The sequence below is a fragment of the Culex pipiens genome, chromosome 3, assembly GCF_016801865.2.
Source record: "Culex pipiens pallens isolate TS chromosome 3, TS_CPP_V2, whole genome shotgun sequence".
Lineage (NCBI taxonomy): Eukaryota > Metazoa > Arthropoda > Insecta > Diptera > Culicidae > Culex > Culex pipiens.
In genome coordinates this window covers 125717879-125745760 of record NC_068939.1, presented here as the reverse complement: position 1 = coordinate 125745760, position 27882 = coordinate 125717879, and the positions used below count along the sequence as shown (strand labels likewise).

The following is a 27882-nucleotide window of genomic DNA, read 5'->3' as shown; positions in this document are numbered from 1 at the left end:
AATTAATAGGCAATAAATAGAATTATAAAAGGTTTATCGAAATTATCTTTTAAACAGTTATTTTTTAATATTTTATTATTTTCTGAAGTATGTTTTCACAAACAAGAATCATGGAATTACCAGGATTACTGGGATTATTAGGAATTACCAGGATTACTCTGGAATTACTCAGTAAATCCGGAATTACAGAATTACTTGCTCAAATTCCAAGTAATTCCGGATTAGTGACCAGTCTGCCACGATGCTGGAAACCCCTTGTTTCATTTCTCGCTCTCGAATCCGCTTCTCCATTCATCGCTTTAATCCTTTACAACTCATCCCCATTTTTAGACTAACCTTGATCTAGAAATTTGCTAAAAAAGCCATTTGTTTTGTTTTACTTGACTTTGTCAGTGATTTTAAAAATGTCATATTTTCAAGGTTAAACTTTGGCAGTGTTTTTTTTATAAACCTCCTCTAAATTTGATCTATATAAAACTCTCAGCCATTTCAGGCCAGCTTCTGTTACGTCCAATCAAGCTCAAACTTTGGATTTAGGCACAGTCATTTTGTTACACTCTTCTAAATATACCAATATTTGTTGATAACATATTTTGATTAGTAGTGGAGCTCATATCAGGGGTTTTTGAAACATTAAAGTTAGTTAAATATTAATATTTTATCGAATGATAGAAAATAGAAAATTGATAACCAGCGGCCAACAGATAAAAAATACGTACTTTTTCGTTTGTCTGGCTTATTACACAATATTGTGAAAACAATCTTATCTTATACAAATGAGCTTTTCCTCAGGAAACGAGTTAATATTTTAAAATGTTTTGTCTACTCTCTTTCTCTAAAAGCTCGCTCCTCCTTCATCTCACCAAACTTAAATCTAGTGAGCCGATAACCCCCAATTGATTATCTCACTCCCTCACAACTCAAGCTCACGCAGTGAGCCGGCATATCTCCTTCACTCCCCAAATTCGCTCTCTCTCAGAAACCACCGATCGCAGCAGCCGTTTAAAGATCTCCATGCTTTGCATCCGAGTCGCGTGCGTACACTACTAGCCTACTACGAGAGAGCGCGCGCGAGATCAACTTAGTCTGCTACTACCACAACAACGCCTGTAGTGTCACACGTTGATCTCGCCGATCGACGTCGCCGTCGTAGTAGACCCGGCACATTTGCGACGATCAGTTTCCAACGAATCCTCACCGAAAACGGTCGTGTCGTACACGCGCGCGCGCTCGCTCAATTCCTGATCTTCAGGAGCTTAGAATTTTCACCGCATCTTCTTCCCGCTGACGTTCTTTGAGTTGTCGTTGGAGAAGAGTTGGCGACGGTCCTGGTGTTCAGTGCCTCACCGTAGTAGAGTTCGGTACTTGGGCGCTCAGTGTTCAGTGTTCGGTAAGAAATGCCATAAATCGATCGTTTTGTTCGTTTTGCTTGGTTTGGAGGAGTTTGTGAGTTTGTGTGTGTGTGGTTTGAGGGAGGATGCACCCTCTACTAGTTTCCCCCTTGAGGCGTTTAAGGTGCTGATTTGCATTCTTCTGCAGCTTCTGCTTAGCGCGCGGATAGGCTAGGTCGTAGATCTACCAAGAAACGTTGGTTGGTGGAGTGTTGTGACTATGTGATGCAACTTGGAGAAGATCTTGTCGAGAGAAGTTGGAGCCTAAATATCAACCAACTTCAGAAGTGCTATGCTATTGGAAGTACGGCTGAAGCAATACACTGCAGTGTGACTACTATAAGTGACGACCAGGGCGCGCGGGCAGGTCTTTTGTTTTTCCGACCAAGTTAGGGCCCAAGAAAAGCTCCAACCTGGTGATGATTTAAATTAGTGCACGAGGAAGCGATGGGGCGACGAAAGAAGAAGAACAAGCAGAAGAAGATGTTGCAGAAATTTTCCCACTGACCACCGAGAGAGGTTGATGAAACAATGAAAAGTGAAGTAATTTCGGAGGTGTTTGCAGGTTGGCGTGGACTGGACGGTGGAGAAAAGCTCGGCAAGATTTGTAATGGTCAGCGAGGAGGGTGTTTACGCGAAATTTGCTGGTGACAAATTGGGCAATGAAAGAGCAATGGATTTATGCGTTACAAACTGGTTTGAAGAGGGTGAACACATTTTTGGCGGTTGAGGGGGTTTACAGCGTGCATAATTGATTTATGTTGGCACAGTCTGGACTAGAGGATTTATGTGAATTTTATTTGGAAGTCGATTTTTACTAACATATGATTTATTGCCCGTGGTATGGTAAGTTATAAAAGCATTTAAATATGAATCTAAAAATAGTTTGATGCACCCAAAGCGAAAAAAATCAACTGCATGCTGCAGTTATAGTACAATCATTTTTTTTTAATAGATAAAAAAAGATTGAACAAAGTTTTTTTTTTTTCAAAAAATAAATAGATTTTTTAAATTATTGAGTACACAGCATGGGACGAACGTGAAAGTGAAGAATTTCGAGCATTTTTAAATAAATAGAAAACAAAAAAATCTACATTATATTGAGAAGCAAAGAAAATTTTACAAATTTAAAGAAGGATCACTTTATAACAAAACCGCCAGGTAATTTTCGATTTCCGAATTTGATTTTGCACCATGTCATAAATTTATGCTTTATAAAACCGTTTTTCGATGCTTTTTAAAATTCATATTTTGCCAGAAATTCAAATTTACAGTCCTGCAATCCTTAACATGTAAAAAACAAGAAACGTTTTTTCTTCAGCAGTCATGATTAACAGCTTTGTCGAAGACACTCAATCAATCTAAATTTACTTACAATTTTTTACAGATGAGCAATTCTCTGAAATTTCGGTCATACGATTTTGTTTGTATTTTTTAATCCGGCTGAAACGTTTTTGGTGCCTTCGGAATGCCCAAAGAAACCTTTTCATCATTAGTTTGTCCATGTACTCTTCCATACAAATTTGGCAGCTGTCCATACAAAAATGATATATGAAATTTTAAAAATCTGTATCTTTTGAAGGAATTTTTGGATCGAATTGGTGTCTTCGGACTACACTAAAAAAAATGATACACGGTAATAAATTTTTAGGTGATTTTTAATTTCACTTTTTGTCACTAAAACTTGATTTGCAAAAAAACACTATTTTTTATTATTTTTATTTTCTGATGTGTTTTAGAGGACATCAAATGCCAACTTTTCAGAAATTTCCAGAATGGGCAAAAAATCTTTGACCGAGTTATGAATTTTTGAATCAAAACCGATTTAAAAAAAAAATCAAAATACTGGTCGCAAAAATTTATCAATTTTTCATTTTTCGATGTAAAATCAAATTTGCAATCAAAAAGTACTTTAGTGAAATTTTGATAAAGTGCACCGTTTTCAAGTTATAACCATTTTTAGGTAATTTTTTTGAAAATAATCGTAGTAATTTTTTTTTAAATTAGTGCCCATGTTTGCCCAGCTTTGAAAATTGAAAAGCTGAGAAAATTATCTATATTTTGCTTTTTTGAACTTTGTTGATACGACCCTTAGTTGCTGAGATATTTCCATGAAAAGATTTAAAAACAGGGTAATTGATGTTTTTTAAGTCTCACCCAAAAAACCCACAATTTTCTAATATCGACTACTGATTGTCCGATTTTCAATTTAAAAATATGAAGTTCTTGTTATGTAGTTCTTATCCATACCTACAACTTCGCCGAAGACACCAAATTTTTGAAAATTCTTATATCATTTTTGTATGGCTAGTTCAAAAATTTGTATGGAAAAGTATATGGACAAACTAATGATGATGCGAAATGGCTTCTTTGGGCATACCGAAGGCACCAAAAAAGTTTCAGCCGGATTAAAAAATACAAAAATTAAAATTAAGAAAAAATACCGATTTCGTAGAACATTGCTCAGATTTCTTAAATATTTAAGTATCCATTTTGTATTTATTAAATATAAATAACCAAAATTGTATAAAGACATGTATGCAAAAACTGGGGAAGCATGGAAAAAGTTTCATCAAAATAAAATAAAACAAAATTTAAAACTCTTCAAAACTTCTACACAACTACGCTGGAAAAAATATACAAAATTTCTATCAATATATTAAATAAATTAAAATTTAATGAAAGTAACCAAAATAACCACACACAATGTATTCTTGATAGATACCAACAAATTGTACAAGTTCTTTCGATGAAAATGAATTTCGATGAAGTACATATTAATTAAATGTTTTAAGCATATAGAAATTTCAATTCAAATTGTTTTATAACAACAAAAAAATGATTGAAGATTAAAATTTTCATTAAAAAGACTTGTTTAATTGATTGTCATCAATTCAATATATTGTATCAAGATAATTTTTTTAAATTTTTAATCAAATAGGAGACTATAAGATTTTGTTTTGCAAATTTAGAATTTTGAGACCACAGATTGGAAAAAGACATACAACTTTAGGAGAAAAGTGTATTTTCATAAATTCATTGATATTTTCCCATTTTTTAAATGAATGAAGCATATTGTGAAACTTTTTACTTTAAAATTTAGAAAATTGGACTTGAAATTTTAAATAATGTTTCTTTATTAAAAAAAAAATCAGAACAATTTTAGAACAAAAGCTCTTACTAGGTGTGCTAACATTTTGATTATTTAAAAATTACGTTGAAATTATGCATGACGGTCAATCCGATTGTTCAGAATTTAAATGTTGAATAATTCTCTAGAATTTCGTATTTTTTTCGAGATTTTTAATTTTGTTTTTTTTTTTCTCATTCGGATGAAATTTTGTCAAAAGAAGCCATTTTTACATCATTACAAGAAGGATTTATACAATTTTACAGACCTGCTGATTAAAAAAAATGCTTTTTATAACTAAAAGAAATTTTTAAATGTTTACGAGACTACAAAAGGCATCTTTTGTGCTGTAGTTTAGGATGGAGATATACATTTTTGAAATAGTTGTAATTTAGAAAATTTAAAATTAAAGATTCAAACAAGATTATTAAAATCAATTTTTGATGCAAAATGCTTAGTAAAAGAGAGCACAGAGGCCGAAATTTTTCAATTTTTAAGTTGAAAACCGATCCATTTGTTTGGCCACAATTTACAATTTTAGTGTATTTTTATTTTTTTGGGGTTCGAATGCTTACTTATAATACAGTCCAGACTCGATTATCCGAAGTTTCGATTATCCGAAAATTTGTGTAGGAGTTCAAATAATCGAATCATGATTTTTTTTATTTTCATGTTTCTAACATAAACTTCGAATACCTCAGTTTAGTCAAATTTGAGTGGTGATTGCCTATTAAATAACAAAATGCATTTTTTCATTATTTCATCACCGCCATTTACGCCACCATCTTTGATTTAAAAAGATTAAATCACTTTACCGTAGGTTAGGTTAAGCTCGACAATCAAATATATGACAACGAAAAAAACATTTTTTTTCGAAGATTTGATTATTCTCTGTGAAATTTTCCCAAGACCTCCGGATAATCGAGTCTGGACTGTACTAGAGAACCTTTTTAAAAAGTAACTCAATACGGCAAATCAAATCAAATCCCGACTCTGACTAACACAACTGGTGATCATTTCCCTTTTGGATTCGATTGCTTAGTAAAGGGAAGGTAGTCACAAACTGGACCTTATCAAGACACCTTGCAGGGTTACCAGGTCAAAATTTTAAAAATCTGGCAAAGTATCGATTAAAAATCTGGAAAAATCTGTCAGACGAAAATCTAATAATTCTGAATTCTGGGGAGGGAGAATATAAATTAATCAAAAAGTTTGTAGAATTCAGATGGTTTAACTGATTTTATAGCCTCTAAAATGTAGTTTTTTTTTATTTTCGTGAAGAAAAACGAAAATAATCAAAATGTTATTTGAAATGTGCATTACGTGAAAAATCTGGCACAGAGAAGGGTGAATCTTTGTTCTGGCTGACACTTGAAAAGTCTGGCATTCCCAGATTTATCTGGCAACCTGGCAAACCTGCACCTTAGGGAGACAACCTATGGAATGTTAACATAAACCTTAACATGTTAACATTAGGTTGATTAATGAACTGTCACAGAATCCGTTTTGTAACTGCCGGCCCCGATACTCTTCACGGGTTTTCCCTCAGGAACAGGGAAAGATTTACTTTATCCCGGGCTATCAATTTCAACTCAGTTTACATTATATTGATATTTGTGAGTTTATTATTATTTGTTTCATGTGGCATTGCCTATATTTTAAGGATTTGTTTTTAATTAGGAGCGCTTAAGCCCATGTTTTGAATTGAATTTCCAAAACTAAAATTACGCATATTTTGGTTTGAAAATTTATTAATTAAAGAAGCCTTTGTAAAACCCTGGGTGAACATTGAGATATTCGTTGAACGATAAAGTTCGGTTTTTATTTTTTCTCAAGGCATTTTAAATTCCAAATTATTCTGTTTAAATTATTTAAATTCCGGATATCGTCAGAAAAAATGAATGGTAAACTTGATAAAAAAAATCATAAATTTATTAAAGTTTATTATAGAAGCGATACTGTTATAATGTGCTAATCATTTTGTAATACACTTTTTTTCAATCTCCCCAATCTGGACAACGCCATACATCTTTCAAGAAAGTAACATCATTGCATCCCAAACTAACTTGATCACGATAACGTTAAGCTTAGAAAAACAAAGTCAGCAAATCAAATCAAGCAAAAAACACTCCCCAAAACGGTTCGCAATTTTCCACGAAATCGATTAAACCGTTTTCCCAAAGGCGAGTGATTTTATAATTAAAGTAGCTCGGCGGCACACGCAACCTATTTTGGTAGTAAAATGCAATCAGCTGTTTTGTTTGTGTGCATGCTACCCTAAACGAATTAAAGCCCCTTTCGCGAAAAAAAAAAGGTTGAACGTGAACATTATTGGCAAAATTATGTAATTTTTTGTTTTAGACCCACCAACCAGATTGGAGGCGCCATCGCACGTCGCATAATCTCGCGTGCTCTTTTCGGGGGGAGAGATTCCAAAGCCCCCGCAAAGCACGGCCAGGCAGGCACAAAGGGTGCCAAAGTTTAAGTCAAAAGCTCTTTGAACGTGACGACGAAGACAGCTGTGATGAGAGTGAGGGGGTCTATATTTTTATTTCATTAGCGCAGATAAGCGCCGCAATTTAACCGACTAAGGTATCGCGAAACGCTCATTGTTCGATGTGGGAAAGAAGGGTGGACTTTTTTTGTGTTATTTATTATGATTTTGTTGGACTTTTTTTTCGCTCTCCTGGGTTGATCTTGTCGCGATTGACCCACAAAAAAGAGTTAACGAAGAGATGGTGATGGTGACGTTAAGATTTGAAATTTGAAATTAAAAAGCTCGTAAAAATTAATTTGCTAACAAAGATTAATCTTATGAAAGTTGAACAAAAATGGTTTGAATTAAATCAAATTTGTTTAACTTGAGCTGACAAAAGTGAAACCAATTTGTCATATAAAATTTAACTTTCCCATTTATTCAAAATCTCACATCATCAAAAACGATCAAAAAATCACTAAAAATGATAAATTTTCATACCTCCAAAAAACTATAATTCAATTAACCCCCACAGCTTCGCACACCAAACACGCGAAAAATTACTTCTTCATTTTGATGAAAAATTGCACACTTTATCGTCCCGCTGCCATTGTAAATCTGCGATGATCAGTCTGATGATGTGCCAGCAAAAGCACACGAGCGCCACGCTAGAAGCTGAGAGCCGGCATTTCATCTTTCGCGCGGCAAAATTTTAAATGTCACTTTGTCGTAATTCAGTATGCGGTGATGCATCTTTGGGGACAGCGATAGGGAGATTTTAGGCGAATTTGGTTGGCTAGCTTTCGGATAACGTCATATGGTGGACAAAATGCCATATTATACAAGCAGGAGGTTTTTTTAAACAAATGTTTCAAGATTTATTATTTGTTTGTGATTTTTGCATTTTTCATTGATATTCAAAATTTCAAAGTATGAAAAAATAGATTGCAACACAATCGATTCAATTTGCAATAATTAAAAAAAACTTAGTTTATAAATATGATTATCAACGCAGAAAAATGCATTTCAAATGGTTTACACTTAATGATCCTCTTGCATCAAAATTTTCAAGTTTTTTTTTGACAAAAAAAAAAATCGGCGGAATGGCTCATAAGTTGTCGAGACTCGTCAGTTGTTTCCGCCGAGCAGTTCTGATATCTGAAAACTATGTGTTTAGACTTTTTGTTTTCTGGTTTTCTAAATATATTTTTTTTTATGCAGTAGGGCAATTGCAAAAAAATAGACAAGTCCATGTAACCCCTTTCAAAATTGTTCCAAAAAATCATGAAGAAAAACTAATATTTTCCATAAGAAATGAAAACAATTTTAAAAGTATTTTTCAACGTTGAACATAATTTTGAGCATGTTTAGACTCGTTTTAAATATTTATAATATATATCGTCAGTGGAGGCGACATTGGGTCAGGGAGTTGAGATTGAATCAAAATGATTTTTTACGGATTTTATTATTTCTCAGGTCCTTCTCAATGAAATTAAATTCTGTTGAAAGGGTTGGGTAGAGGACATCTTAAGATGACTGAGCTGAAAAAATCTGGTTCCTGGAACAAATCCTGCCATTTTCTAAAGTTAAGGTACGTTTTTGGCCAAAAATGACCTCTAGAAAAATCATTTTTTAAATTTTTTTTTGGATTGCTCGAAAAGTGCTCAAATATTTGAAAATCTCAACTACAAACATTGTAGCATGTCAATACGATTCCCTCGAATAAGAAACCCTGTTGGATGACTTGTGTGTACAATATCATTGCACAGTGGTCCGAAAAATGGTGAAGTTTTTTAGCTTTGGTGTCTTCAGAAGAGTTGTTGCAAATGGGAAAGGGCAACTATTGGTTTGAAAATATGACCAATAATCGATTTTTTGACACTTTGGCTCATTTCTGAGGGTAGATTCAGATTCAGCGGGCAAAATTACATGGAAAACATATAGTTGGACAATTTCGAATTTCGTTAGGGTGGTCCCATACACTTTTCCCTTGAAAATTAGACAATTTCAAATGAAGATATTTCGAGTTTAAAGAAAAATGCCCCTGGGTTTTTTTTAAATTTTTCGAATGCAACCTGGCGCTTAAGGGGTTACATACATGTAGAAAATCACCAAATTTTATATCACAGAATATTTGTTAAATCTACTCATATGATGATTATTAATCAATCCTGAAAGTTTCATGAAGATATTTCATGATTAAACTGAGCAAGAGACGATTTAAGCTCAAAATTTTGCCATGCGCAAGGCGGGCTGTTAAACTTTGTTGGCGTTTTTCTTTAAACCCCGAGTTGATTTACGGGTGCCACGATATCTCGAGATGGGATGGACCAAATTGGCTGAAATTTGAGGTGAAGACTCTCAAGACAGATCCCGTGTGCATTTTTTTTTTAAATTAACTTTTTGTAAATCGGGCTTCGTCATGCACACGGAATTGGTTTAACGAGTCTTCACTAAAATTTTGAGCCGATGTGGTCAAGACAGTGTTAAGATATCGTGGTACCCGTTTTTTGGAACTGCTGACTTCAAATAGCCATATGTCAGCAATGTTACAACCAAATGTCTTCAAAATTGTTTTTAAAAAGTATATTTTATTGCCCTGAAAACAGATTTTAAACAAAACTAAGTGTGTTCTCACATCATCATCTGACTTTTTTGCGGATATACATGTATGTAACCCCTTAAAATTTAAAAATCCCAAAAATATTCCTGAAAAGTTAGATTTTTAAAATCACCCCAATCGTGAACCACCCTTACTTTGAACTGAACCAAAAGTTGCCATTTTCTATTGGCAACAACTCTTCTCAAGACACCAAAGCTCCAAAACTTCACGATTTTTCGAAAAATCCATTTTCCACTTAATTTGGCGTTCTGGACCACTGTGCATTGTATTTAAGCGTCGTTTTAGTTTCATTTGACTCAATGTCACCCCATCTAAGGGGTGAGACTAGGATAATATTTAAGCAATTGGCATTTAAGGTAGAGTTCATAAAATTAAGTGAAATTTACGGTACAGAAACAAGTGACTCGCATTTTTTTTAGCTTAAGTAGCTTAATCTTACTTGTATCGGTGACATTTTTATGTGATTGTTTGACATCTTATCTAAGGCAAAGTTGTAGGTATAGATAAGGACTACACTGAAAAAAAATTATACACGGTAAATTTGTTTTGGTGATTTTTAATTTCACTTTTTGTCACTAAAACTTGATTTGCAAAAAAACACTATTTTTATTTATTTTTTCATTTTCTGATATGATTAAGGGGACATCAAATGCCAACTTTTCAGAAATTTCCAGGTTGTGCAAAAAATCTTTGACCGAGTTAGGAATTTTTTAATCAATACTGATATTTTCAAAAAATTGAAATGTTGGTCGCAAACATTTTTCTGCTTCATTTTTCGGTGTAAAATCAAATTTACAATCAAAAAGTACTTAAGTAAAATTTTGATAAAGTGCACCGTTTTCAATTTATAGCCATTTTTGGGTAACTTTTTCGAAAATATTAGCAGTTATTTTATTTTAATTAGTGCCCATGTTTGCCCACTCTTGAAAAAAATATTTTTGAAAAGTTGAGCAAATTCTCTATATTTTGCTTTTTTGAACTTTGTTGATACGGCCTTTAGTTGCTGAGATATTGCCATGCAAGTGTTTAAAAACAGGAAAATTAATGTTTTCTAAGTCTCACTCAAACAACCCACCATTTTAATGCTAAAATATGAAACATGAGATAAGAACCCAAATAAGAACCTTATCGCATCATAATCGATTTTTGCCCCTGCTTCAAATAGTTGCTCATCGAGAATTCTATTTTTTCTGAAAATTTAAAAAGTTTAAATTTTTACTTTATTTTGATTGCTAATGGCTATGTATGATGGAAGTACAATACATGATTTTTTCAAATTTGGTGCTGCTCTCATAATAAAATTCGATTGCTTAAATTTTATTTCACTCTAGAAGCCCTTTACAAATCTGTGCATCCGTCAGACACAATCCCCTCAGAAGCTCCCCAGCACACCGCGATTTAATGATGCGTCTCGATCATCACCTTTAACTCTGTTTGATAGTCCAAATGTTATGTTCGGCAGCGCACGCGGTCGTGGAACAATTCGTCCATCATCACAAGCCTCATCAGCTGCTGCTGCTTCTGCCTTCCGAATGGGCGATAAATCAATTAAAAATAATAGGCTTTTAATGACTGCGGCTTTGGCAATTATCTGCACCAAGAAGTTGGCAGCGATTGCGGTTCTGCCGTCGACAAATCTACATCCTGGTTTCTAAGCTTCTTAGTTTTATGGGGTAGTACACACCGGGGAGACGACGAACCTCTCTTCACCGACCAAGTCTCTTGGGAGTAAAATTGTGCAATAAAGGTAACTTATACTATTGCTGCTGGAAGTCAGACGTCGTCGTCGGATAATGATGATGGGGTAGAGTTGACGATCAAGAACTTCGAGAGCGCGTTGTTAATCTTTGACCTTTATCTGAGGGGGGAGAGCAGCGAAAACAAGTTTGAACCTCTTCGCTGGCAGAACGCGCTGGCTTAACACACTATAAGAGGAGTACGCTGCTGCAGAAGTTTAAGGGGTTAACACCGCAGATGCGTCGTTTGCTAGATTAATGGATCAACCTTAAGTTGGCAAGCCTAGTATGTAATGAATACTGTCGTAATATCTCGATTGGTTAGTTAGTGTTATTAAACTTTAGTCTTCTACTAGTCTGCCGACTTCCCACGCTTTTTAATTAAAGTTGTTAAGGTGACTTTAGCTGCTCATATGTGGTCATCCTTCCATTTCAGGATGTTTGTGATTGATTCCTTGAAGGGTGTGTAACACGCGGTATCTCACTTAGGAGCATTTCGTTTGCCGGGAAGATTTATGGATCGTTTGTTTTTACTGTAAATGGAGTCCATGAAAAGCAACTTGACCTTTGCCGTATTACAGTACGATGGTAAAGCTGGTTATTCTAATTTTTTAACATTACACAATAAAATCAATCAAATTTACATTAAACTCATTCCAACGATTTATGAGGTAACACTGAAGTATCGCTCAGTTATAGAAAGTCCGGCCAATCTCGTCAAAAGGCTCGATAATCATCGGACAACTTTTGTTTACTCTGCTGCGCGGCTGTCGATTTCACGTGAGGTGTGGCAAGCCATACCCTTAAAACTGCACTTTATTTTCTCGCATTTCTGCTTGGCCAGCTTTTGTCAATTTCACTGCGATTTCGACCTTCATTTCACTGATGCGGAGTTAAGTTGGCCGGCGGCCAAGAAAGGAAATAATTGGCATAAAAGCTGAGCAGTATACATAATCGACAGTGAGTAATGTTCTTCAATAACGAGTTTAAATCCGTACACAAAACGAGCTTTACATATCTCCAGCGAGGCTCTAAGCCATTAAGTAGCTTTATCGGACATTCTAATGCTTCGTCGTAACCCGGTGGCCCCACGTTAGCATAGCAGCAATACTTGGAGGAAAAAGCTACTATTCTACGGATGCTTTTGAATAGAGTCTGCTAGAAGTGTATTTTTTTTATATATAGTCTAAAAGACTTATTCTAAGTCTCAAAAAGAGGCTTATTATTGCTGCAGCGACGAGAGTAACGACTTTATATTTGTTTAATTTGATGAATGATTGATACTGTCAGTTGAGATTGCCAGTTACTGCCTGTTAAGACGTCTCATTGAGAAGGTCTGTCGTAAACCATCTAAGGACAGATCATATATATCCCAAGTAACATTTTTTTCCAGGAGTTCTACAAGAGCTCTTCAAGATAGCTACAGCATAGCAGTTTGGACCGCGGTAGCATAAAACTCTCTTCAAGTACTCTTCCAACTCCTGAAGAAGTTTTGAAGATAATTTTATCCTACCGCGGTCCAAACTGCTATGCTGTAGCTACCTTGAAGAGCTCTTGTAGAACTCCTGGAAAAAATGTTACTTGGGATAAAAAGTCAACGTTATCAAACGATAAAATTATCACCTTTATTTAAATCATCTGGCGTTAGCGATAACCATATCGTTATCGATACCGATGATTTCTCGCTTATTTTTTCAAAAAGGTCCTACGTACATAGGAAACCCATGGCGCATTGGTTGTTTTGAAAAAGTAATCTAGATTTCATCGGCGATAACCGACATTTAAAGTAACTTTTTAAATTGAACTTAACAAAATTATCTCAGACATTCACTAAGGTTTATAAGTAAAAGTACACAAAGTAGTTTTCCTATTCAAAACTCAATTGTGCGGTTCATACAAAATGGGCATGTGAATATTCAAAAATCTGTATCTTCAAAAGGGATTTTCGGATCGACTAGATGTCTTCTGCAACGTGGTTGGTTGGACTGAGATCAGAAAAAAAACAAGTTCACGGAAAAACACGATTGTTTTATTTTTCGATTTTTAAAACATGGGTATAAACTCAAACCAACCTGAAAGTCTAGCGCAAAAAGTGCCTTATTTGGTCAACTGAAATGCATAAAAAAAACTTCAAAAATGAAAACTATACATGTTTTGGCAGTTTAACTTGAATGCGGAATATTTTGCCTAAATAAAAGTCTTTTCGTGAAGATTGTTTGGCTATACGGGAGATTTTATTGACAGACGAATTGTGAAGATTAAATCAGTAGTTGAAAAAACTATATATATTTGCGTGAGTTTTAATTTTTTTTCAAACATGACTAGTTCTTTGGTTTTTTTATATGGTAATTTAATTCTTCTTATTTGTAATTTGTGGGAGTTTTTGCTTTCGTTTCAGCATGAGCAGTTTTTTTTTAAATTGAATTGGCTCTTCAAAAAAAATAATCTCTGCTTTTACATTCTTTTTAACATAAACAATTTTTTGGACTATTTTAAATGTTAAAAATAATGTCTCATTTCTGGGAGTTATTGCATTCTTTTAAACATGACCAATTCTTTTAAAATGAATGGCTCATAATTTTTTATGCCTTTTTGTATTTTTCCAAACAATTATTTTGACAGTTTAAAAGATTAATTACTTATTTCTGGGAGATTTTGCGTTCTTTTCAAAATAACCAGTTATTTCATACACCCAAAGTTAAAGAACGAGGGAATAGTCCTCACGAAAAGAAACGAGAGGAAAGTGCTATTTTGCTAGAGTATAGTCCTCTCGCGTGTTCATTCGTTCATCGGAACAGTTTATCCTATTGAGTGGCTTATATGGACAAATGACCGCCACTTAATAACCGAACCATGGTGGCCCTTACGGCAAAGGCACGGTTCAATATGCCGAAGGTCGTGGGTTTGAGTCTCGGTACCGGTACTTTTTTTTTATAGATGAACTTTTTTTGAAGATGAACCCATGAGTAAAGTACTCTCGGTTATTTAGAGATTTATCCTCTCAGTCCGCACACAGTACCATTTTACTACCGAATCGTGCTCTTTATTCTCTCGTATGCCGATGCCCAGTTCTGGGTGTATTGATAAGTTTTATAAACATTCTGTTGGTTCTTGTATTCTTTTTAACATGCCCAGTTCATTGAAAATATTTTTTTTTGCATTCTTTTGAATAAAAACAGTTCTTTGAGAGCAAATAGAGCTGTTTAAAAAAAAATATATCGCTGCTTTAGAACGCATTTGAAATATTTTTTGAGTTTTATTTATTCTTTAAAACATGACCAGTTCTTGAAAAAATATTTAGAAAGATTTAGTATCTGAAAAACTAAACTTTTGCCCAAATGTCAATTCGATAAAACGTCCTATTCGGAAAAAGAAAGAAAAAAGCGAAATGAACCAAATTTTGAAAAATGCTGAAATTTTTATGACCCGATCTCACTCCCAGACCCAATTTCACTCTAGGGGTTAATCACTTCGAGTATACTGCATACGCGTATCATACGCACATAATATTCTTATTGTCTGCATACCGTATTGACGATATAGACCCCATATTCGTCGTGTTTGAGGTCATATCTACCCTGATATCAGCGTAAATATCATACGCGCATAATACTCGCGCAGTATTCCTTGGCTGCATACCATATCGACTCCAATATTGGCTTCATATTGGCGCAATATCAGAAGTGAATTGCCCTTTGATTTCACTCCTGATGACGGAATAGAATGTTTTCCAAATCATACCACAGCTTGACATTTTTAAAGTGGATGTCAATAAAACCGCGTCAGTTTCCTCAAATAATAAATAAATAGTATTGTAAATTATTTATTTCTGAAATAAACATTGATGTTCCCTAAGTATCTATACAGAATATGATCCACATCGGTTAAGGTTTAGGGGACGCTGATGATCATTAAAATTTGTATGAAAATATCAAAAATTTGTTTGGAAAGACAAACTTACGCAGAGAGGTAGTGTCAATTCTATCGACACTTCGTCAAGTGTGAGATTCACGAGAGAAATTTAACGCGCTTAAGTTTTGTCGCTGTTAAATTCCAAAAAGTAATTTTTGATTGAATTGATTTTTTTATAGAAATTAAAATTATGCAATTTTATGAAAAACCACATTTTTAGGGTGTGTGTAACAATTTTATACTTTAGTATCCTTATTTTTAAACTTTCTATTTTTGAACAAAATTCCAAAATCCCATGACTGCTTTATTAAACATAAATAATTCAGAGCCACAGTTGAAATTATAATAACCCTAAAGCACGAAAACCCGACAAACGATTTTCAAATTAAATGCTGTTGTAACGCTGTGACCCGCAGAGTTTGGTCATCCGATCCTAACCTCATCCCAGCGAAGATGCCCACGTTGTAATAACCTCGACCATCATAATCGTCCTCCTCCTCGCCGAATGTCGTGAGTCTCGTTTAAAACCACCATCTTCCGCACAAGATGCACCTCGCTCGATCTTTCCACCATCCGTCCATCCATCCGCCAAAGTAAACAATCGTAATAACTTTATTAGAAAAATATCCGCTCGCGCGGTATAGATCAAGATCACGACGGCAACGACTCCTCAACCGATCGCCATTGATGAACTGCACAAGAATGCAGATCGCGCAGAATCGCACCAGCAAAGACGGGGGGTTACTGAATTGGCCTGATCTGGAAATGTCATCTTCGACGCCCGACGGTGGCGCTATCTGTCCAGAAGATCCTCCAAACCATCAAAACAAACGAAGAAGCAACGTGATTTTGCACTTTTGTTAAACATTGAGAATTGTATTTGAAGACAGACGAGGCTGGTAGAATTCAGTGGTTGCAATCCTGTTTGAATACGTTGTTAGCTTCATAATGTTTCAACATTTAGCAAGGACACAAACCATCATATTCATTTTACATTGCCAAGACACAAACCGAGATGGGATTCCACAGAAAATTTACAAAGAACTTGCAGAAACAAGCCTTGTCTGTCTTCAGAACACCCAAGAATCAGCCCAACTAACGAGTCTAACCTTTAATTGCAGGGGGTGGATGCGTTTTCCCAGCGTGACGCATCGCTAATGTGACAAGAACTTCAAAGCCAGGGATCGCCGAGATCGCACGCACCCATCGCAACGAACGGAATCGTGATCGCACATCCCGCCGGGTTTGTTTGACATCGTGTACCGGAGCATCATAAAAAAAACAAATAATTGTGAAGAATTGTGTGTGGTGTGTTCGTTTGAAGTGTCTCAAATTTATTTTCGGTGTGTGTACAAATAAATCGACGACTCAGGCTCACAGCTTGGATCGATTGAGTTTGAAGTGATTGGTGGTGCGAGAGTGGGGTTTCCGTCATGAGGCAAAGGTTTCGAGCGCTGCTAGGGATGCCGGGGCAGCAGCTGATGGCGCTGGCACTGGTGGCACTGATGGCCGTTGGTGAGGTACGAGCACAGGAAGCGACGACGTCACTGGTGAGTGTTTGTGTTGATTTGTGTTTGCATTGTTCGAATAGAGCAATTAGCTGCGAATGACGTGTGTTATGCAAACTATGTTGTTTGTTTGTCTAGACTAAAGCGGCTTTTTCTGCAGAATCATTTAGCACAACTTTAGCAAGGTTTATTTAAAACTTTCAGATCATTATATATTTATTTTTTTAAATTTGGATGAACCTTTGTGCATAGATTCCTTAGGTCCAAAAAAGCATGTGCATCTCCGTACAAATTTGGAGGCTGTCCATAGAAAAGAGCTTTGCAAATAATCAGTCAGTTTTCTCAGCACTGGACTCATATTAGTGTCTTGTTGACAGAGTTTAAAAAAACTTACGTTTTGATGAGGAGTTCGAAAGTTAATTATACAAATGTGTTTTCATAAATATCTGGATCTGGATCGTTGCATAGGTAATCGAAAGACCTTCCAAACAAGTTTAAATGATCGATGATCTGACAACTGTGGCAATACTTTTTGAAATTAAAACTAATTTAAACTTAGTTGGCCCATATTTGGTAACGAGTAAGAAAGCCATCCTCGACTTTATCTGAAAAAAAAAGAAAACCTGCGAAAATTCTCTACATTTTTGAGCAATGTTTTTTGGGGCTTAAATTACGAAAAATGATTATTTCTTAGTGCTACACATTCTGCCCCAAATTTACAACTGAATTTTTAAATCACGACTTACATTTCATAAGGGATTTAATCAGATTATTTGTCCAGCTTGAAATGTTTTTAATTTTTCCTATTCAATATTTAGTCTTTTTCGGATTGTTTTCGGATATCATGAAAGTCTAGAAAGTTTTTTTTATTTGATTAAAAGTCTAAAAAAATTACATGTCTAGTAATTATGAAAAAAATTGTTTTATATTGCAGATTAGTCACGGTGTGTTTCTTAGAACAAACTAAAGATAAAAAAAATCGACAAGTCTGATATTCGGAACCATTAAAGAAGGGCTCTTTCCAGACATTTCGTTCAAAATACTGTTTTCTACAATGCACAGTGGTCCAGATCGCAAAATTAAGTGGAAACTTGATTTTCCGAAAAATGGTGACGTTTTGGAGCTTTGGTGTCTTCAGAAGATATGTTGCAAATGGAAAGGGGCAACTTTTGGTTTGGTTTAAAATTAGGGTGGTTCACGATTAGGGTGATTTTGAAAATCTAACTTTTCAGGAATATTTTTTGGGAATTTTTATGTCTTCTAAAAAGTTGTTGGGCTGGCCAATCCAAGCAACTTTGTCGAAGACACCAAAATTTTATCTCGTAATCTACGCCTTCTATGACCAAATTTATAGAAAGCATCTGAGCAAACCTTCAAAAATCAGTTTTTTTAACGTGGCAATGCAGGGTTAACTTTTAGAGGAAAGTGATATTGCGAGCACTTTTAGAGCTCTACAAAACAAACATTTTCATTTTTTGACATGTCAATTTGGACTTAAGGGTCAAAAGTTACAGCCATTTTAAGGTAAAAAAGATGCAAATTTAAAACTTAAATATCTCAAAATGGCGCAAGCCAAATTTTAAGCACTAGGTTGCATTTGAAAGAGGAGATCCAGCACTACAAACGCTGAAAAAATCTCAGGGGTGTTTTTCTTTAAACTTGAGATATCTTCATTTGAAAAAGTTTAATTTTCAAGGGAAAGCCATATGGGACCACCCTAACGAAATTCGAAAATTGTCCAAATATATGTTTTTCCATGTAATTTTGCCCGCTGAATCTGAATCTGACCTCAGAATTGAGCCAAAATGTCAACAAATCGATGTTTGGTCATATTTTGGGTTTAAACGATAATTTTACATGGAAACCCAAAATATGACCAAAAATTTGGCTTGCGCCATTTTGAGATATTTAAGTTTTAAATTTGCATCTTTTTTACCTTAAAATGGCTGTAACTTTTGACCCTTAAGTCCAAATTGACATGTCAAAAAATGAAAATGTTTGTTTTGTAGAGCTCTAAAAGTGCTCGCAATATCACTTTTCTCTTAAAGTTAACCCTGAATTGCCACGTTCAAAAAACTGATTTTTGAAGGTTTGCTCAGATGCTTTCTATAAATTTGGTCATAGAAGGCGTAGATTACGAGATAAAATTTTGGTGTCTTCGACAAAGTTGCTTGGATTGGCAAGCCCGTCATATTTCTAGAAGACAAAAAAATTCCCAAAAATATTCCTGAAAAGTTAGATTTTCAAAATCACCCTAATCGTGAACCACCCTAATTTTAAACCAAACCAAAAGTTGCCCCTTTCCATTTGCAACAACTCTTCTGAAGACACTAAAGCTCCAAAACGTCACCATTTTTCGGAAAATCCATTTTCCACTTAATTTTGCGATCTGGACCACTGTGCATGTGATTGATTCGAAAATGTTTTAAAATGTTATAGTGTTATATGGAAGAGGATTACTCAAATAATTTTGGGAACCTTTTGGGTAATGAATAGGTTTTACTCTACGTTTTGCAGTGTTTTATGCTCGAATTTATATCCGGGCAATCTGTAGCTATATTTTCAAGACAAATTGTACAAAGAAATGATTTTTATTTTGTCGTTTTTAGGTTTCTATCTTGAATTTTGGAGTGATTTCATAGAAAGCTAAAAATCTGGTTAATTTGGTTGTAAAACTTTTTATTGGAGGTCAAATATGAAACTTTGAGTATCTTGAGGCATATTCTTGAGAAATTTGATGGTTATGGACATGAACCGACCGATTTTTATCGTCTTTCTGAAGAAAACAAAAAAAAAATCGAAACAAAATCTTCAAAAAAAAGTCGCTCTAGAACCCCCGACGAAATATTTCACCGGATCCCGCAAAATGTCTGGAAAGACCCCTTTTTTCATGGTGCCAAATATCAGACTTGCGAATTCATTATCTTAATGTTTTCGTAAAAATTCACCTGAAGTGTTTGGAGATTTAGTTTAAAGGAGAAAAAAACAAAGTATTTTTTAAATTAATAAGAATATCATTTGAGCCATAGGGCAAAATCTGGTCCCGGTGATAAGCATTTTTGAAAAATAAAGATTTTTTAACAGGTCGAAAAACAGTAAATTAAAAATTTACGCTTTAATAGAACTTTTAATTTTTTAAGGCTATTTGTCCTTATTTTGGGCCTTGTCCCTATTTTAAGTCTACCAAACTTAATTCAAAGAAATTGAGCATTTCACCAAATCTGGCAGGAATCTGCCACTTGATAATGATACGTGTAGTCATTATCTTAATTTTATTCTGGGCAAGAATAATTTACTTTTTCCTCCCCAAGTAACCATCCAGCACGAAATAAAGTCATTGTTCAGCACTAACAGCGCATTTACAGCTGCGACAAAAAGCTAAAATGTTTTGACATCTGCACCAAATGCGCTTTTGCAGCAGATTTACAGCTAGTTTTGGACTTTATATTTCTGTTTTACAGCTGAGCCCCTACTGTTGTTGCTCCACCCCTGCAAAATGTCAAAAAATTGGAGAGACAAAAATGTTGTTTTCCTTTCCCTCTTACTCTCCTCTGCTTCACTCAATTCTATTTTTGGGTTGTTTACTACTTTGCCGACTCAGCTGATTGAGAGGGGAAGTTGAATTATTTGCTTGAACTCGCGTTTTTGTCGATATGATCCCGGATGCTAGGATGGATGTTGTTGTTATTCGATGAATCCTGAGACCGTGCCCTCACGGCTATATGAGGTATGGATTCCCAGGATTGTTATCAGAGCTACATAAACAGTGTTGTTGCTCAGTTAAATGCATGGATTCTACTTAATATGTCCATAATTTAGTCGAACATGTCACTAGGAATTTTCTCTATTTATTTTTAAAGACATTTATCTGTGGATTCTGGATTATTTATTATAATTTCAATACAATCAATACAAGCCTCCATAACTGCGTAAACCGTTTAATTTCACTTTTTCACCGCACCGAACCACCGCATCTCGGAGAGTTGGAGGCCGTTCCTCGGGGTGGTTCCTTCAATTGCCCTTTTCATCACTAGCCTGTACAACCGGGAAATGTTTCACCAAATTTGCATTAATTTGCCACTATTCCTGCGTATCCGTTAGGAAACAGCTGCTAGAGGCCACTGCAAGAGTAGTAGAAGAACGCTAGTAGTTAGTTATCGTTTTGAATGTAAAATTAATAAAATTAAACTTACCAACATGATAAAAAGGCTTCGATTGCAAACGTTTTTTTCCAATCATTAAACAAAATTGGGATTTATTTCTCGGAACACCCAGGAGTTCAAGGATTTTCAAGCGATCAAGTGTTTGTACTTGACCCTAGTCCGCAGCATACTAGAGTATGGCGTACAAATTTGGGCCCCCAGGCTGATTGGAGATGCAAACTTGTACGAAAGAGTGCAAAGAACCGCAACGAGGATGATTATCCGCAAACTTCCCTCCAACCACCCAGTGAGACAGGCTCACTACGAGGAGAGACTCCAATTTCTGAGGATGGAAAAGCTCTCTTTGCGGGTTTCATTCCTCAGGCGTCTTTTCTTATTCGACGTAGTGAACGGAAACTCGGACTGCCAGGCACTAATAGCTTTGCTTCCGCCGCAAGCTCCAGAGAGAAATCGGAGAGGTGATGTTCTCTTTAGAATCCCGAACGATGGCTGGAGGAGTTATTTTAACCCTTTTTATGAATGTTGTAAATGTTTTAATTCTGTCTGTGTCAAATTTACCAACGGAATGTCCAAACTTAGCTTTAAAAGTAGAATTAAGGGTATAGATTAAATTCAGTCTGTGGATATTTTTTGTATCAAAGACGGTGTGACTAAATAAAATTCTCAGCTGACTGCATTTTTCTCCCCGCACGATTTGTTTTGGTTTAATGGATGAGAGAGTAAGCATTATTTTTGATTTTTTTTTGTTGGTGCTCTCTCTTTCGCTCTTACACGGAACAAAATCGTGTTGCCAGTTTGATGAAATATTTTGTGTTGCTAGTAGCAGCATTAAATCAGCACTATTCCGGCTATTACAAGAGCAGTTGTTTTAAAGCTAATTTGTAATCACCTTAGCTGTTTTATGACTGATTAGCTGGTGAATGCTGTTTAGCAGCTCATTTATGATTTCTTTTAGTGCTGGATGGTTACTTGGCACTCTTCACTTTTTTCTTGGCCAATCGCTAGTTGCCCATTAGGTCGAAAATTTTCACCACTTTTGCTTACCGCTTATATATGTTTTTTTTGGTGGGTTGCACAATCCCGTTGCAAAAACAATCACTAAACTGCCACCAAATCAATAAAATAACTGATTTAAGTTACTCCGTCCGTTTCGGAGAGAATGGCTCTATATTCAGTCCACTTTACACTTCTACAAATTGTGACAGTGTGTGTGTGCTTTTCACAAGTTACAGTCTTTCTTGCATATTACGGGCTTGTTGTAGGGCTACGCAACAAATGTTTTATTATGTTTAAAACTCGTAAAGAATGATAAAAATCATGTCCAAGCTAATTATGCACGCAATGCAAGTGAAATCAATCGTTCTAATGTTGATTTGTGGCTTAAAACATCACAATGATTGAGCATGTTTGTCGACCGAATTTGTGCGGCTGTACTGTACGAGCTGGGGCTGAACCGTACATCAAAAAAATTCGCCACGTGCTTCGAGATTTCAACCAATCAGAAGGTAGGCCGAAAATATGCACAAAGAAGGCCGTATGCTTGAAGCAATATCCCCAAAATAGTGGCAAAAAATGTTTTAGTTTCTCGGGCTTGTACTGAAATATAAAGTATTTTCGTCAAAAATGTGATTAAGTAAGAGCATTAGCATTATAAAACCAACTTATTCATGTAATAAAAGCATGGCTGCCTAAAGCAGCCTTTGAGAATCAATCAAAAAAATTCAAACCATCCACATTAACGACCCCCGGGTTTTTTGTGGTCTCTATTGCAAGTTTCTGCTCGAACCTAGGAGTCCGAAGGCTTGAATGGGGAGAGCACCCAAAACCTCTTTTTACTCCAAGGAACCTTCCATCCTAGTGTTTGAACTGACGACCTTTGGATTGCGATTCCAACCGCCGCCAGCGATTCCACCGGAGTAGGCTTGGTTTGGTGTGTTGTTTGTACTTATGGCATGGAGACGACTCCTACACCTGGAATGACTTAACGGCCTAACAACCAAGGCCGGGATCGACATTTTACTTCCTCATCCGATGGAAGGTTGGAGCAGATGGGAATCGAACCCAGAATCATCCGCTTACAAAGCGGACAGCGTACCCATTCGGCCACGCACTGCCACCTTTGAGCCTTTGAGAATACATCAAATAAAAAGTGAGCTCGGCTTAGTAGGCTCAAAATAAAGTCAAATACCCTAATATACAGTTTCCGAATTTTAAACACTTTTGGGTTTATTTTCTGATTTCTTTTCGTTTTTTTGCATTACATTAAAAAAATCCTTCTTGAAAGAAAATCACCCCCGAAAAAAAAGATTAGATTTTTTTTAGGGGTTCAAATTCAGTTCTTATGCGATTATTAAAAAAGTCCACATATGGCATTTTGCAGAAAGATCGGGGATGGTTTAAAATCCAAAGAGATGATTAGAATTTGTGGACATTTTTTCTGAAAAAAAAAACTGCGAATGTATCAGTATGGAAACTGCAACTGATAAAATTAAAAAGCAAATTAAACTGAATGTCTTGATGTCGAAACATAACTTGAAATATTTGACCAACAATCAATACACCTTCCATCACGCTAAAAATCACTCCATCTGGTCAACTCAAAGATTCTATTTACCCACAAACGCGACCAGGTCCACCTCAAAGCGGGCCCGTTTACCGCCGCCGATGTGTGTCCATCGCACCTTGAAAAGGCCAAGTGATCTTTAGTGAGCTATACGGGATGGAGGCGCGAGCCATCTCTCTCTCTCTCGTGCTCCGTCCCCATCGCCAAAGTCCACAACTCCGAGCCCAAACCGGGGGGATGACCCACTGCCGAGTAGAACACAACCACTCGGACAACACCTCGGAGACCTTTGGGGGAAACCGGTTTCGGTCTCATCCACACTTGCGAGCGCACAGCTGAGCTCTCTCAAAGAAAGCCGCGGTCGTTTGCCAGAACAAACGAAAGTGAAGAGAGCACATCAGTCGAGGACTGACGCCGCCGCTGGCCATCGTCAACCAGATTGGCCATTATTGTTATCATCGGTGTAGTTCGGGTGGTTTATGTGGTGGTGGTGGCCGTTTCGTCGAATGAGTCGTTTCATCGACCAGCGATTGTATCCAGAGTATTCGGTGAAATTGCCAATTCGGTGAAATGACCAACTCAGTCAAATAATCATCTCGACGAAATGGATCATTCGGTGAAATGGCTCATTCGGTGAATGACCCCATTCAGTTGAAATCCCAATTGAGTGAGATCACTCACCAAATGAAAGGTATCACCGACTTGGTAATCGACCTACCCGATGAAAACAATTCGGTGAAGCGTCATTCCACGAAATGGCCCAAACTCGATCAGGTGGCCGGTACTTCTCCGCTGAAATGGTCATGTTCAACATGTATAATAGCTAAGGCCGTTTGGAGGACACCGTGCGATGACCAGCGCGTTGTTGATCTGCCGAGATTGTTGAAAGATTGCTCAGAGTTATAGCTAGTTGTTCAGAGAGAATCTTCAGGCTGATCTTCAAGTTGTTTTGAAGTTTGCTGGAGCATGCACGCAGTGCTGCGTTGGCGACGACGAAGTCGATGACGGTGGCGAGAGAAATAGTTTCACCTGGAGGTCGTCCAGTTTTCGCGAATCTCTCGCGCAAGTGACAACCTCACCCTTTCCAGAAAGAGACGGAGGAGCCAGTTTGACCCCCCGCGGGGCACCGACTGACGGCAAGGTGACCATGTGGCGGGCAGGAATCCGGTCAGTGTAGGTACAATTGATTTGGATTGATGGGGTTGGCAGTACCGACTTTGGTGTCGGTTTAATGAAGTTATGGAGTAAGTGGATTGACATTTTGGTTAGTTTTGGAAAATGCAAATATTAGAAGTCCTTGGTCGTCACGAGCAGAAGGTATGAAATTCCGGTCGGTTCTCATGAAATTCGGAATTAGAAATTGAATAAATAATTTGATCAAAAACGACTTGAGCCTAAACTCGCACAATTTCCCACACCCAAAAGATATCCACTGTTTTTATGATTCTCTTAGGTCAAGTCCTCGACCTTTTTCGGCAGGTTTACAAAATCAAAAGCCAGGTGTCTCTCCTACATCGAAATGCTTTTTGAAAGAAGCGCACGTTTGCATATTTAATTGCTGAGTTTGCAAATCGCACCTTTTGGCTTTCAATCACACCTGCATTAAGCGACAAAGTAAAGAACTGTTCATCATTCCCACACACGTAGATTGGCACTTCCGGTGAGTTCCATTAGTCACCTTCTCGAAGGGGGTTTCTTGTGACTACGACAAAGGGCAATTATGTTAGCCTAGTCGAATCGTTTAGTCCAGCGGAGATTGTTCAAATCGTGGCAATGACCGTGACTGACAAGCAGATAAAGAAGAACTTCCTTGACGTTCACTCCAAACTATCGGGTCGTCGAAAATGAGGCTTAAAGACCCCCAGAATATCTGAAATTGGGTCACAAAAACACGAGAAATGATCTGCAATTTGTTTGGATAAGAACCGCGATGTGACGCGTAGGTCGTCCGCCATCAGTCTCGTCGAGTTTAAGTCATAGACGACCTTGGCGGCGGCGACGATGAGCTGGAAGGTGTTCTGTTTGACGCGCGCAGTCAGAGTAAGACTTAGTATTGTTGCTGTGAGTGTGCGTTTAGTTTATAGTCAATAGCCGCCACTTAAGGATTGATCGTGTGGACATTTTGCGTAGATGATTAAACGGTACGAAGTTTGGTCATTTGGATTAAAAAGTGTCGCCGACTGTGCGTGAGCGTGACTATTTTGTTGACCTTCTCTGGGTGCCTTTGGATTGACTGAATAAAACTTTGAAAAGGCTAATGATGTTTGCAGTTAGGATTTTTTTTTCATAACTTATTTTTATTAGGTCCTTTAAGGTGCTACGACCAGGTTAGGACCGAGGATCAGTTTACAATCAAAATATAAAAAAAAAATAAATAAAAAAAAACTCATTACACTCCATACTTGGAGATCATGTAACTGACGAGGGTTACTTGGTCCAAGCGGGTCTTGCAGGTTTTGAATCTGCCGATGTACTCGGAGAAAATGCCCCACAGCTCAGCAGAACTGTAGAGCACCTCCCCGGCTTCCTCTTTCGTGGCTCCACCGTCTCGGGAGCCACTGCTTCCTTGGCTTCTTCCTGCGGGGCGAGGGCGATCCTTCGATTTTCCGTCCGGGACTTCAACCGGCAACGGAGGGAACTCCGCTGGCGTGAACGCTGGAACTGCTGAACTCTGCTTTTCCGCCTTCCTTGCCAGCGGTTTTGGTTTCGACGCCTGCTGGCGCCTCCGGATGAAGTCCGCACGCTTAGGGCAGCTGCGGTCCGTGGCTTCGTGGGCTCCAGAGCAGTTGGCACACCGCTTCGGCTCGGCTTCTTGGACTTTGCACTCGTCCGTCTTGTGGGGACCCCCACAGTTGTTGCACCTCCCTTTCAGGTGACAGTTCCTGGTTCCATGACCCAGCTGCAAGCAGTTCCTGCACTGGGTCACGTTCGGCCGCTTGTTCCGGTAGGCCTCCCACCGGATGATAGTGCTTGCCACAACTTTCATTGCAGAGAGCTTCTTCAGATTGGTGTATCCCTTGGGGAAGACCACAATGTACGGAGTTTCGTCCACGGTGGACTTTTCCTTCCGCTTGATGATATGCACCTCCAGCGCGTCCAGCTTGAGATCCCTCTTCAGAAGGTACTTGACCTCGTCCGGTTTCAGTTCATCAGGAAAACCACGAAGAACCACCCGATGATTTCGTTCGCTCCGCCGTTCGTGGTGTAGAATTCCACTTTCTTCCTCTTGCAACTTGTCAAAATCTTTGACAGAGAAGCAGGTCACCTTGGTTCCAAATCGGGTTAGTTTGTAAATCGGATTGAAACCTAATTTACAACTTTCCACTATCGCCACGAGCTTGTAAAAATCCGTGGCGTTCTTCACCACCAAAGGTGGTTGCTTTTGTTTACCTGCCGACTGGCCGGGTGGTGGAACCGCCGGGGCGTCCCCTCCTCTTGCTGGGCTGGCATTGTTGTTGTATTTGTTATCCGCTAGCGGGCTGAACTTGTTGTTGTTGAGCGGGGTCTTCTCAACTTTTTCTCCTTCGATGCCGATTCCAGTGACCTCGCTGGACTTCTTCCGCTTCCGATTCCCGCGGACGGGACGAAAATCTTCCTCCTCGGAGGATTCCTCCACCTCCATCTGTCAAAAACTTCCAAGCACGCGAGATGACAACATGAGCAAAACACGTCTTAACTTGTCGCTGGCTGGCGACTGAGTCGTTTGCAGTTAGGAATACCTGAAACTTAACATTTGCTTTATTGTGTTTTTAACAAGAATTCTCGATTAAATTTTCAAAAGGTCCTATCTGCATAGGAAACCCATGAGGGATAGGTTGTTTTGAAAATTTAATCTAGAATTATTTATAACATTTTCATTATTGTTTTCTTGAAATTAAAAAAAATTTAGACCTATCAATGCACAGTAGGGTGCCCTTTTTTCAAAACCACGCTCCCAAGCTAAATATTGTTCCTTGGGCTATTTTAGGACTCTGGATCCCTCCAAATGTTCACAAAAGTGGATTTGGAAATTGGAAATTTAATGCTCTAAAACTTTGTAGAACATACCAAAGCTGTAAAACTCGACACTGGAAAGATATTAGCGAAAAAAAAAAATTTTTTTTGTATGAAAAAACTTGTTTCACTGACTGCAGGCTCGGGTATCAATGGGTTAACCTCATCCGATTTCGTCCAAAATTTACAGATGCTCAAAATAACTCAAAAAACCGTTTTCCGCTTTTGAAGCAGGGGGTCATTTTTTCTGGGCACCCTAATGCACAGTGATACTAAACTGAAAGCTAGCGTGGCAAAATGGCTACGAAAAAATTTCAAAATCTGTATCTTTAGAAGGGATTTTCTGATCGAATATAACTGGCAAAACTGTAGATTACAAATAGAACT

General features: G+C 37.2%; 1 protein-coding gene across 1 annotated transcript in view; it reads left to right on the top strand.

Moving 5' to 3' along the window:
* Positions 1-1180: 1180 nt before the first annotated feature.
* Positions 1181-27882, top strand: part of LOC120428641 (uncharacterized) — a 146006-nt gene continuing 119304 nt past the window's right edge. The window contains exons 1-2 of the mRNA XM_052709603.1: positions 1181-1390; positions 16390-16818. Of these exons, the coding sequence (XP_052565563.1) occupies positions 16702-16818 (117 nt within the window). The 5' untranslated portion in view covers positions 1181-1390; positions 16390-16701. The remainder of the gene's footprint in view (positions 1391-16389; positions 16819-27882) is intronic.